Source organism: Sceloporus undulatus, chromosome 7 (genome assembly GCF_019175285.1).
Source record: "Sceloporus undulatus isolate JIND9_A2432 ecotype Alabama chromosome 7, SceUnd_v1.1, whole genome shotgun sequence".
Taxonomy (NCBI): domain Eukaryota; kingdom Metazoa; phylum Chordata; class Lepidosauria; order Squamata; family Phrynosomatidae; genus Sceloporus; species Sceloporus undulatus.
In genome coordinates, this window is record NC_056528.1 from 2193958 (window position 1) to 2206431 (window position 12474).

The following is a 12474-nucleotide window of genomic DNA, read 5'->3' on the forward strand; positions in this document are numbered from 1 at the left end:
CAAGTTGGCGGTGGTTTCTGCAGTTCTCTTGCCAAGATAACCCAATGATAGGTTCGCCTTTGGGTTGTCACAAGTCAGAAATGGCTTGAAAGGAACAACAACACTGTATAGGATTTGGGCCATTAGAAAAAAAGAACGATCCTTGATGGCACGGATATTGAAACCCTTCATTTCTAAATGCTAATGTGCTCTCATGCTGAGATATCCGATACCTCCCCTGCACAATACAGAGAGATCGCAAATGACTTGCGCAGCTTTGCTGGAGGGTGAGCTTGTAATCCGCCAAGGCAGAGAGCTCCCCTCTGTTTACTCAAATGATACGTTGAGTGGGAGCCTTGCATTTAATTAAAAATGCAAATTAAACCGCAGCCCTTCGGTCCCAGGCTCCGGCGACAAGAGACACTTGCGCTCTGCAGTCTCAAAGCGAAGCGACGCTCCAGGCGTTTTGGTCTCTCGGGGAGAGTGTCTACACAACGTGTATAAGGCTGATGGTGGCTGTCGCAGAAACTTCGAAGGCAGGTCGCTCCATGCTCAAAGTCAGTGGTTGCACCACGTGGCACATCGATGAAACCGTTGTTGTCATTGTGGTGTGCCTTCAACTGTTTCCAACTTATGGCGACCCTATTTTATTAACTATTTTAGGGTGGGAGGGAGATTGAGGAACTAGGATCTAATATGTCCTGTTATGCTTTTATCTATCAATAGTCATGTTTGGATTTATTGTTCTTGTATGTTGTCACCCGCCTCAATCCAATACAGGAAGAGACGGGATACAAATAAATATTATTATTATCATTATTAAGGTGAATCTATCATGGGGTTTTCATGGTAATATTTGAGGTTTGCCATCGCCATCGTCTGCGGCTGAGAGAGCGCAACATGCCCATTGTAACCCAGTATGTTTCACGGCCAGACTGGTAACCGAACCCTGGTCTCCAGAGTCCAACATTCAAACCACTATTATTATTATTATTATTATTATTATTATTATTATTATTATTATTTCTTTCCCTTTCCTCCAGGCTCGAGGTGGGATAAACATAAAGATAAAGGTATTTGACAAGGTTGTCAAGTCTTGTCTGATTGTAGGGATACAACATGTTAAAATACAAAATACAATCAGAAACACATAAAACTACAGTTAAAATATATAACCCCAGAGTAAAAATCGTGAAATGAAACAGAGCTGATTGATTGATTGATTGATTGACTGACTGACTGACATTGACTGTGATTCTAGATCAGCTTTGTAGTTGCTCAGCTTCCTTTCCTCGTTTCCATAGTCTGTAATAAACATTATATACCTCTTAATTTTTCTTCTTTCTATTTATTATTAAGAGCCTCTGTCTTACTTTCTTTGAATCTGAATTGACTGTTTGGATCAAACTTTGCTTCCCATTCTAAAGTTCGGATAAGCACAAAGCATGCAGCATAAATGTCATGTCTCTCTTTATAACACTAACCAAACATTTTCTCCATCCAATATCCTTAATCTCGGTGGATTTTGAGAACACCTCTCAAATATCTGTACATCCTGCTCCTGTCCTTATCGATTAGCTTCTTGACATCCAGGTTTCCCTTGGAAAAACAATAAATAAGAATACATTTTGAAAGGCAATCATAGTCCCCAGCCTTTGCCACTGCTTTGGTGGATGTATGGCTTTTTGGATGGTGCCAGTTCCCTCACCCTGCGGTCAGACCTTGATGCCGACCCTCCCTTGGAAAACCATTGGCCTGCCAGACACAGTTTCACCGCCTGCGTCACATTGGGGGGAAACCTGCATTATAAAAAGGCGATGCTTCAAGCCCCCTTTGAAAACAGGACAGAAGAGCGAGACGCTGCTCTTCCTCTCAGCCTTTTCTATAAGCATCCTATAAGTTGGACCCGCCATGCAGCTGATGGGACGCCTCATAGCAGTGCTGCTCCTGGTCTGGACAGTGCGGGCATCCGCCTTGCCAAGGGAAGACAAGCTGTCGGCACAAAGCAGCCGGGTAAGTCCCCGAAAGACTGGCACGGTTTGGAGATTTCGGATTCTTTCTTACTGTGTGACCCTCTGACCTTTTCAGGCAGGGCCTCAATGTGCCATTGGTGCGGTTGTATCGGGGTCGCTGAGCCATTTGTCATCCTGAAATCCCTTTTCTAATGGCTATTGAAAAGGGTTTTCCTTTGGAAGAAATGGGACATTTAAACATTCTGGCTTTTTTAAAGAATGCATTTGAAGCTGCTAGCTGGAAGGAGATCTGTGTAGAAGAAAAGGCTGTGTTGTGTCCCCCCCCCCCATACAAAATAATATTCAATAGATGGGATTTAAAGGATCGGGAAAGGGAAAGGGAAAGGCCACTTTGAGAAGGGAATTGATGGGGAGGGTCTGAAGAAAGAGTGTGGAAAGGAGGGAGGAAAGTAGGTGGGAGGAGAGAGTTAAAGAGAGAGGAACAAAACAGAAGGAAGGACAAAAAGAAAGTGAACTAGCAAGGGATAGATGGAAGGAACGGATGGAAGGAAGGAAGGAAGGAAGGAAGGTGTACTAGTAAGAGATGGATTGAAGGAATGAATGGATGGATGGAAGAAGGGAGGGAGAGAAGGTGAACTAGCAAGAGAAGGAAGGAAGGAAGGAAGGAAGGAAGGAAGGAAGGAAGGAAGGAAGGAAGGAAGGAAGGAAGAAACGAAGGAAGGAAGGAACGAAGGAAGGAAGGTGGGTGTACTAGCAAGGGATGGAAGGAAGGAAGGAATGGATGGAAGAAGGGAGGGAGGGAGAAAAGATGAACTAGCAAGAAAAGAAGGAAGGAAGGAAGGAAGGAAGGAAGGAAGGAAGGAAGGAAGGAAGGAGAAGAGGCAAGGGATGAATGGAAAGAATGGATGGAAGAACGGAGGGAGGGAGAGAAGGTGTAGCAGGAGGAAGGAGGAAGGAAGGAAAGTAATGAACTAGCAAGGGATGGATGGAAGGAATGGACTGAGGGAGGGAGGGAGGGAGGGAAAGAAAACTAGCAAGAGAAGGAAGGAAGGAAGGAAGGAAGGAAGGAAGGAAGGAAAGAAAGAAGGTTAGGTTTATTTACTGCAGAGCGTATATTGAACTGAAAATATGCTGCAGAAATGAGGAGCAATTCAGAGAACAAAAGAGGTGCATCCAAGGAGTAAGTCCCTTTGCAAAAAGTGGAGTGCATCATTTCCAGGTAAGCGGGGAATTGCTTGCAGCCTCAGAGAGAAGAAAGGCAAAAGTATTGGGGAGGAAAACAGGAAAGGATGGAGCGAGACAACAGAAGGAAAAGCAAGAGGTGAGGGTTTTGGAAAGGAAAATTTTTCAGACTCCTGAGAGTGGATTTGCTCTGTTCTAGCTCTGTATCCAGGGAGGGAGGATCTGTCTTTTTGTTTCAGAGCTGGTTTTCCTCCGTGGGACCCTTTGGGTGCGAAATATTGATCAGGATAGAAACTCCGAGGACCAGCAAGGCTGAGCCTTCGACTGTTAGGAAAGCCACTTTCTGGAGCTTTAATTTTGGAAGCCGGCTGCGCATGCAGTTAGACTAGAGTCTCCATGGAGTGGAAGGGGCTGAGGAATACTTCTTGAAAGACCTCTCTCCCAGTCTGGAAACTGGCTCTTAAGGTGGATTGCAGATGGTTGGCTAGGGCTACTTGTTTCCCATAGAAGCTCACAGATGACATGAGGGCAACGGAAGCTCCAGAACCTAAACTATGAAGACTGAAGCCCAAAACCCCCACAAAAATCTATTCCACAACCCTCTTTTCTATATTCCTGACTTGTATAGAGACGCATCACTTCCATCGCGGAAGAAAGCACATACTGACTAACAATTGTAGCAATGGCCAAACTTGTTGCACCAAAGAACAGAAGGAGAAGGAGAAGCATCAGAGTGATGAAGCCACTCTGCATTTTAGCCTGGAGTTTAAATATATGTCCAAAAACGTTTGAAAAGCACCTTTAAGCAAGTCAGAGTACTGGCTTGAGTGTTGGTCTAGCACTCTGGGAGTGTGAAGTTGAAGGTTTTTCATAGCCAGCACCCATAGTTTTTTGTGGGTTTTCGGGGCGATGTGGCCATGCTCTAGAAGAGTTTATTCTATGATGATACCAGCCACAGATGCAGGCAAAATGTCAGGAATAAACTCTTCTAGAACATGGCCACATCGCCCCCAAAACCCACAAAAACTCTGGGAGTGTGTGTGTGTGTGTTGCTTAGGCCTTCAAGTTGCTTGTTGACTTATGGTGACTCCCTGAATGTCATAGAAACTTCCCAGGCAAGATATTTCCAAAGGTGGTTTGCCATTGCCTTCCTCCGAAATGTAGCCTATGGCACCTAGTGGTCTCTCATCCAGTTTCTAATCTTATTCTGTTTAGCTTCGCAGGTTCCTCATGTGGGCTGAAATTTTGTGCATTGTGTAGGAGGTCTGTTTAGATGACCTTCTGCTTCATGATCTTGTCTCTTCCATGAATTTCTATTCTCTCTGTCAACGTCTAGCGCTGCACTTACGCTTGCCAGCAAAGATTTAACTCCATGCTCTTTCTTTTCAATCTCCCTTTTCACAGGTCTGTGCCAACCTCTCTCTTTCTCTCTCTTTCCCCTGATCCTTTCTTCCCTCCTGTAGGAGCAAACCAAAGCCCGCAAAGTCCTGATCCTGAAAATGTTGGCCGATCTCTTAGACGGCGCAGAGGCGGCTGCTTTCTCTGACTCGGAGGATCTGCTGGAGAACAAGCTGGACGAGGAGCCCTCGGCCCTGGGCCGGTTATCCCAGTTCACCCAGAGAGATCGCAAAGCCCCCTGCAAAAATTTCTTCTGGAAGACCTTCACCGCTTGCTAACATCTCACCCGATTTCTCCGACTCTGGATCGGAGTCCGTTTCTCACCTTCCCATCCCCACAACTTGTCTCCTACAGTATTCTTGGGCTGTCAACTATCCAGAATATAAAGTAAAACAAAGCCCATCGTCCAGGTCCACTCCTGTCCCTTTAACAGAGGTCTGAGCTCCAGAAAGAGGCCGGCGAGGCTTGCTGATTTCTTCCTTTTCTTAATGGCTCAAGGTTGCAAATCAAAATGGCCATTAAAGGCACGGCTGGAAAGGACTGTCTGATATGTTGGCGACTCTCTTCCAATCTTCCTGGCTTGAATACAACAAACTGCCCTCCCACCCAATGTCCCTCGGCTGACATTGTAAAATAGCATCTGCCCATTTGTGGTTTTATGCGTCTGTTTCTTTTGTTCTTCTTCCACTGTCCAGTGATGCAAACTTTGGCATTATAGTGGTTGCGTTTGCAAATAAAGCATGGCCTCGTGGCGCCTCTGGTCCCGGCTTCTTCCCTTGTTTCTTTACTTATAAAAAACACATACAATGCAGAATATAAATTATACACACAATCAAACATAAAATAACCTCAAATACATACAAACAATGAAGAACAACCCTAAACTAATCCGAATAACACAGCACAGTGTCCCCGATTTCCTGCAACTTGATCCCTAGATTATATATATGCTTCTACATGTTTCTATAGTAGTTCCATGCAATGGATTTACTATACTATTTGCTAGACACTTCTCTTTAATTCTCATATACCAACTATGCCTTCCAAATATTTACCTCCTATTTTTAATGTCCCCCCCCCCTTCTTTATCATGCTTGACTTACATTTCTCACCCTGAATGAGATCAAAATCCCTGGTTGCCTCGAGGGAGACAAAATAATCACACATCCAGCATCTATGCTGGTCAGTGAGGCATCAAAACATCAGGCTGCCAGCCCACAAGCCAAGCACCGAAAGAGAAATGTGGCCTTTTGGACAAGCGGAGGCGGGAGAGAGCATGAGAGGGAGGGAAGAGGTTGCTCTTTCGGCTCAAAGAAGTGGGAGCATGAGGCGCACGCGACGGTCATGCGCAGCGTGAATGTCGCTCCGGTTGCAGCCAGCTCTGATGGGATGATGCCAAGCAAGATAGAAGCTCTGCTGCATCCAGCCTTTCTCCTATCCACCCACCGACTCCATGGCATGTGGGACCGCAGGGTCTTTTCACCATCAGTCTGGTCTGACTGAAAGATAAATTGCTAGAAAACTGTATGGGGCAAACTATGAAAGGGTCGCCTGCTTGTTTGCAGATATACAGCTTAAGAAGGATGCTAAGGGGCAAGAAGCAAGCGCACAGTAGCTGTTTGCTTCAGGGTAGATTCAAGGCAGGCGCCCAAATGAGGTAGATTTCAAAGCACACCAGGCTGTTTTCTCTGCTTTGTAACAAAGCTGGCGGCATTCGGAAGCCAGCGAGTGGGTTGTAGGCTGGAGACGAAGAGGGAAAATACTATGGTCAATGCTCAAAATGCAGCCTCTCCTCTTTGCTATCATCATTGCAGTGTGCATGTATACCTTCAGGTCTTTTCCAATTTATGACACCCCAAAGGGCAACCTATCATAGGGTTTTCTTGGCAAGGTTTGTCTGGTGGCGGGTTGCCATAGCCTTCCTCTGCGGAGGAGAGAATGTGGCTTGACCAATGTCACCAATGGAGTTTCCAGGCCTGAGTGGGGATCTGAACCCTGGTCTCCCATAAACCCAGCATGATATAGTGGTTTGAATGTTGGACTAGGAGTCTGGGAGACCAAGGTCCAAATCTCTAGAGCCGCACTAGAACTTTGGAGATTGATTCCTGAGTCACACATTCTCCGCTGCAGAAAACCCCATGATAGAGTTAACTTGGGAGTCTTCATAACTCAGAAACAACTTGAATGCACACAACAACCACAAAAAAAAATGTAATGTAGAAGATGGAACAAGCACCAGAGAATAGAACAAGACCCAGTGGATTCAAATTACAAGAGTTTCCACCTAAACTATCGGTTCCCAACCTGTGGGTCACGTCCCCTTTGGGGGTCGAACGGCCCTTTCACAGCGGTCACCTAAGACCATTGGAAAACACATATTTCCGATGGTCTTAGGACATAATTTTATAGTTGAGGGTCACCACAACATGAGGAACTGCATTAAAGGGTCGCGGCATTAGGAAGGTTGAGAACCACTGACCTAAACATTAAAAAGAAGTTCTTGACTGTTAAGAGCTGTTCGATAGTGAAACCTCCTTCTTTGGAGGTTTTTAAACAGAGGTTGGATGGACATCTTTCAGGAGTGCTTTAGCTGTGGATTCCTGCAATGGCTCCTTGCAACTCTAGGAGTCTATGATTCCAAGTTCTTCCTAGAATCTTCTTTCTTGTCACTTGGACCCAATGGGTAAGGTCTGCTCCTCTGGATCTGCTGGAAACAAGCTTGCTCCACTTGTCATATGAGAAACCTCCAGATACGTAGAGATGGCTCTCATCATATCATCTCTCAGTCTTCACTTCCCAAGGCGAAGCATGGGGAGGATGGCGTGGCCATGCAGAATCCCCATGGAGCACAATGTAATTACAGGGGAGGGATAGAAGGGGAAGCCTGTGACTCATATGCCAGCGTCTGCGGGTGATGAACCCAGCAGGACGGAAGGAAGGTGGAAGGGCACCCACTAATATTTTTTCCTAGTCATATTCAATAGGGATTGAAACAATGTTTCAAAACTGTTCCAAAACTGGGGGTAGTCCTAGACATCCCCTACTTTGGTATCAAATACAGTGAGTCCTGGGTATCTGCTGGGTTTTGGTTCCAGGATCCCCCTTGGATACCAAAATCAATGATGCAAAAGATTACAGACAATGCATCTCATTGCCAGAGGAACTGTGTTGATCTGTTGTAGAAAACACACAATATCTACATGCATGATTTTAGTTGTTATATCCCTTCAAGTTGTCTGAGTTATAGTCACCCTCACCTAGGTTCTAGTCTTCCAAAGTCCTAGTCCAGCTCTCAAACCATTGCACACCCGCTTGGCTAAACCCAGTGTTAGTTTTAGGTAGAGTGGCCCATTGAAATTAATGGGCTATATTGTAACTTTATTCCCAGAGATCCAGTGTAATATAGTGGTTTGGAATAAGGACTCCTAGAAACCAGGGTTTGAATCCTTGCTCAGTCATGGAAACCGAGAGGTTGACCTGGGGCAAGTCACATTCTCTAAACTACAGAGGAAGGCAAAGGTGTAATCTTTTCAAGAAGACCCCATGATAGGTTCCCTATGGAAATGGCTTGAAAGCACAATAGTAGAACAAATCTAAGTGTCACGTATTTCAATGGGTCAGCTCTATCTAGGGTTAATTTTGGATTTAACCTGATGTGGGAATTATGCAGCCTTCCAGATGTTCCTAGACAATGGTTCTCACCATTCCTCACCAATGGCTGTGCTTTTGAAGGTTGATGCATGTTGTAGTTCAAGAACATTTGCAGGGCACATGATTCTCATTTCTAATTTAGTCTTCAGATAAGAATCCTGCAGCTTCTCCAGAAGTTGTGGGACTACAACACTCAAGATACTGCTGAAGCTGGAATCAGGCAACATTTGGAGTTGGGATTCCAGCAACATCTGGAGTTGTAATCCACCAACCTCTGCAATTGGAGTCCACCAGCACTTGGAGATGAGCAACATCTGGAGTCCATCAACCAATGCAATTAGAGTCCACCAACATTTGGAGTTGAGATTGGATTCCAGCAACATCTGGAGCTGAAGTCCAGCAACTTCTGCAGATGGAATTGGAGTCCACCAGTATCTGGAGTTGAGCTGGGATTCCAGGAACGTCTGGAGTGGGAGTCCAATGGTTTCTGGTGAACATCATGATCCCCACTCTTGACATGGGCAATGATGGGGAATGTGTGGCCCTCCAGCTGTTGACCAGTCCTCCCATCATCCTTCTCTGTTGGCTATGCCTCATGGGAGTTGTCCCTGGACTCCCTCGCTCCTGCTTTGGCATAAACAAGAGAGGAGAACGGAAGTGGAGGATGTCTTCCATTTGCGATCAGAGATGAGCGGAAAGGAGATCATCAAAAGGGGAAGAAATAAAAAGGGTAGCCCATCGCTCTTGTTGACGTCAGATTAATCTCTCCCACTCCTCTGCCAGGCTCCACTTAACAGTGTCGTAATGGTTTCAAATTGCCTCTGATAAATCGGTGTTGAAGTTTGCTTCATCCTGGCTGCCATGCCCAGGGACAAGCCATTATTCTTTCAATTTAGCCCCTCTGATGCCTGTTAACATAGATTAGGGCTCTCCATATGGCACTCCTTAGCCCAGCATGCAGGGCAGCAGCCCAGGTCTCGCCCCTTCCGCCCGCCTCCGGGAGGGTCTGCTAATGAGAATGGATGAAAAGTCCTTTTGCGGCAAATGGGACACAGATGGTCCGAGATGGCTTTTCACTTGGTCACTCTGAAACCTAATTTCATTTTTGCAGAAGTGTGTGTATGGAGAAAAAGAATAGATCTTGCAAAAACGGGGAAACTCAGGAATATAGAAATTGGGGGGGGGGGAGATGAAATGAGGGCATTGCTCCCCATAAATGAGGATTTTGGTCCCCAGATTGCTAGAAATGCAGTCATATAACATTTCAGTGGAGTATTTAGAAGTGGGAGCTGGTGTGGTGTAGTGGTTTGAGCATCAGACCAGTGACTCTTGGTGGCCAGGGTTCAAATCCCTGCTGAGCAAGTATTCGGACCCTAGTCTTCCAGAGTTCAGTATTCAAACCATGACACTACAAGTTAAAGTCTGGAGTAAAACCCAGAGTAGATTCTCTGCTCTACTGACATAGAAGATCCCTCTGTACTGCAGTTGTTGTTGTTACCGTATTGTCCCTTTTTGATTTATAGTGATCCTAAGGCCTATCATGGGGTTTTCTTGGAAAGATTTGTTCAGAGGAGCTTTATCATTGCTTTCCCCTGAGGCTGAGAGAATGTGACTTGCCAAAGGTCATCCAGTGGGTTTCATGACTGAGCTGAGAATTGAACCCTGTCCTCCAGAGTCATGGTCCAACACACAAACCACTAGGCACCACACTAATGGAAAGCAAGCATCCATCAGCTTTGAGGTCCATGCTGTATTGCAAGATGGCATCTCCGTTGATTAGATGGCTCTCAGACGTACCTCTTTCCGGCTGGTGACATTTCATTCCTCTGCCCACGCACCCACCAACGCACTTGCCCCCAAACCCTTCTGTCCTGAAGGTGTGAAATTGCAATTATTCCCTCTGGAAGGTGTTTTGAGGTGCAAGAGCAGCGGAGTGTGGATACAGCGGACAGGAGAAAACAATAGTTCTCGGGCCTTTCAGAAGCCATTAAGGTTTTTCCATGAGAGCCCATCCGGTCCCATTAGTGGGATGCCACTCACATGCCAGGCCCCCATTTCGCAAATGGAAGAGGCAATGAAAACAGAGACCAGAGAATTCATACGTTGCTTCTTCATTGTTTCCAGATCTCCTTAGCCTGTCAAGCAAGATGGGAAGATCAAGTGCTTTATAGAGGACGCTGGTACAGTATTTCAACTGCTCTGTAGGACATGTGAGGTCTCTTTCACATGGCAGATTTAAAGGACATTGATCCCAGTTTAAATGCCACAGCTCCATGTTAGGGCACCCTGGGATCTGTAACTTTGGCAGAATTCCCAGCCAAAGAACTCAATCACCTTCCCAAACTATCAATTCCAGGACTGTACAGGATGCAACCATGGGCATTAAAGTAGTATCAGTCTTATAACTGTGTTGCCAACCTGGAGCTACTGGCTAACAGTGGTAATGCAAATATTTAGAATCGTGCGTCCAGTTCTGGATGCCACAGTTCAAGAGGGATTTGGACAAGCTAAAACATGTCCAGAGGAGGGTAACCAAAATGGAGGAAGGTCTGGAAACCACCAAGCCCTATGAGGAGCATCTTAGGGAGCTGGATATGTTTAGCCTGGTGAACAGAAGGTTAAGAAGTGATAGGATAGCCCTGTTGAAATATAGGAAGGGATGCATTTTGAGGATGGAGCAAGCTTGTTTTCTGCTGCTGCAGAGAACAGGAAAATGGAGCAATGGATTCAAGAAGCAGGAAAAGAGATTCCACCTAAACCTTAGGAAGAACTTCCTGATGGTAAGAGCTGTTTGACAGTGGAATATGTTGCTTCAAAAAGTGGTAGAGTCTCCTTCTTTGGAGATTTTTAAGCAGGGGATGGATGGCCCTCTCTTCGGAGTCCTTTGACTATTCTTTGAGTGTTCTTGCATGGCAGAATAGGGCTAATGTCCCTTAGGGTCTCTCCTGTCTCGAGGATTATATCATTCTATAAATTTATTGATCTGGATCAAGCCAGCCGGCTGTGTTTTGGGGGGGCTCTCCTTGCATGGACATGGCTATGAGCACTGACACATTGAAATTTACCACCACATCACTGAACCTGTCCATGATCACACAAGTAGGAGGATGGCACACAGGGTCTGCCCGAGCCCTCTGCCCTCCAATCCTACTGCATGGATGCCGCTGGCTTCCGCAGGCCGAAACCTCCATCATCGGAGACCCCATTAAGAGATGCGGCACAGCGCTGGCTGCCCTCTTCCCACTTAAAAGCTTTTGCTCGCCCTCCCTCTTGCTCAAAGTAGTTATATTTTCTTGTTTTGCCGCTTTCCTCCACCCTTGCCACCCCCAGTTCGCACACCTTCACCGCACTGGGATGGCTCATTCTGTGCTTCTGTCGTGTTGATGTCAGGCAATCTTTTTGATTTGACCCTCGTCTCTGGCCCTTTCCCTTCTCTTCTGCTGTGTTCAAAATGAAACCTTCTCTCTTTCGCTCTGCACATAACAAGTGTCCATGGGTATTTCTTGCTGCTGTTCAGACGGCCTCTTAGCTTCCAGGTCTGTGGGGCAGTGGATCCACACTTTAAACCAGGACTGGGCAACTGTGGAAGGGTAGGGGGCACATTAGCCCCCCGGAGAATTTGGAGAGACTCACTCCAACAACACACCCATTCCCAAAATAAGAAATCAAATGTCTTTTACTCCAAATGCTCCCAAACGTCCTCTTGGTGTTTGGGAGCATTTTCGTGGGGACATTTTCACCCCATGACTTCAGGTCTTCATAAGTCGGAAATGACTCGAAGGCACACAACAACAACAACAACACAATCATCCATGTTGTAGTATTTCCCATTTCTATACATGGACATGTAAAAGCTGGACAGTGAAGGAAACTGAGGGGAAGAGAATCAACTCATTTGAAATGTGGTACTGGAGAGTAGTCCTATGGATACCCAAAAGGACCAATGGATAGGTCAGGTATGCTGCATGGATCAAACATTTTATGCCGGTGTTTACTCATGAATTCATGTTTATTTAAATGCATGGACCATTCACAAAGTCCCAGTACGGAACGTAAATGTAAAATTCTTCATTTCTCTCCCTCCTCTGCTGTCCTTTTTTCCTCCTGACTGCAGAATAGAAGCCTGGATTTCTCAGTATATTTACCCACATTGCACAAGACTGGGGAAGACCCGGCTGTCGAAAGCGAATGGGCATTGCCCCACGTCTTTCTTTGTCAGTTCTGGGCTGAAAGCAATGCTGTACTTCCCGGTACCTCTCCGCCTCCCCCTTCTGCATTTTCTCTCCCTGAC

At 45.9% G+C, this 12474-nt stretch overlaps 1 protein-coding gene across 1 annotated transcript; it reads left to right on the forward strand.

Annotated features, from left to right (window-relative positions):
- The first annotated feature begins 1839 nt into the window (after positions 1-1839).
- LOC121936900 (somatostatin-2-like) lies at positions 1840-4810 on the forward strand. Its single transcript, XM_042479587.1, has 2 exons — positions 1840-1992; positions 4598-4810. The coding sequence occupies exons 1-2, from the start codon at positions 1891-1893 to the stop codon at positions 4808-4810; spliced, it is 315 nt and encodes a 104-aa protein (XP_042335521.1). The 5' UTR covers positions 1840-1890.
- The last annotated feature ends 7664 nt before the right edge of the window (positions 4811-12474 follow it).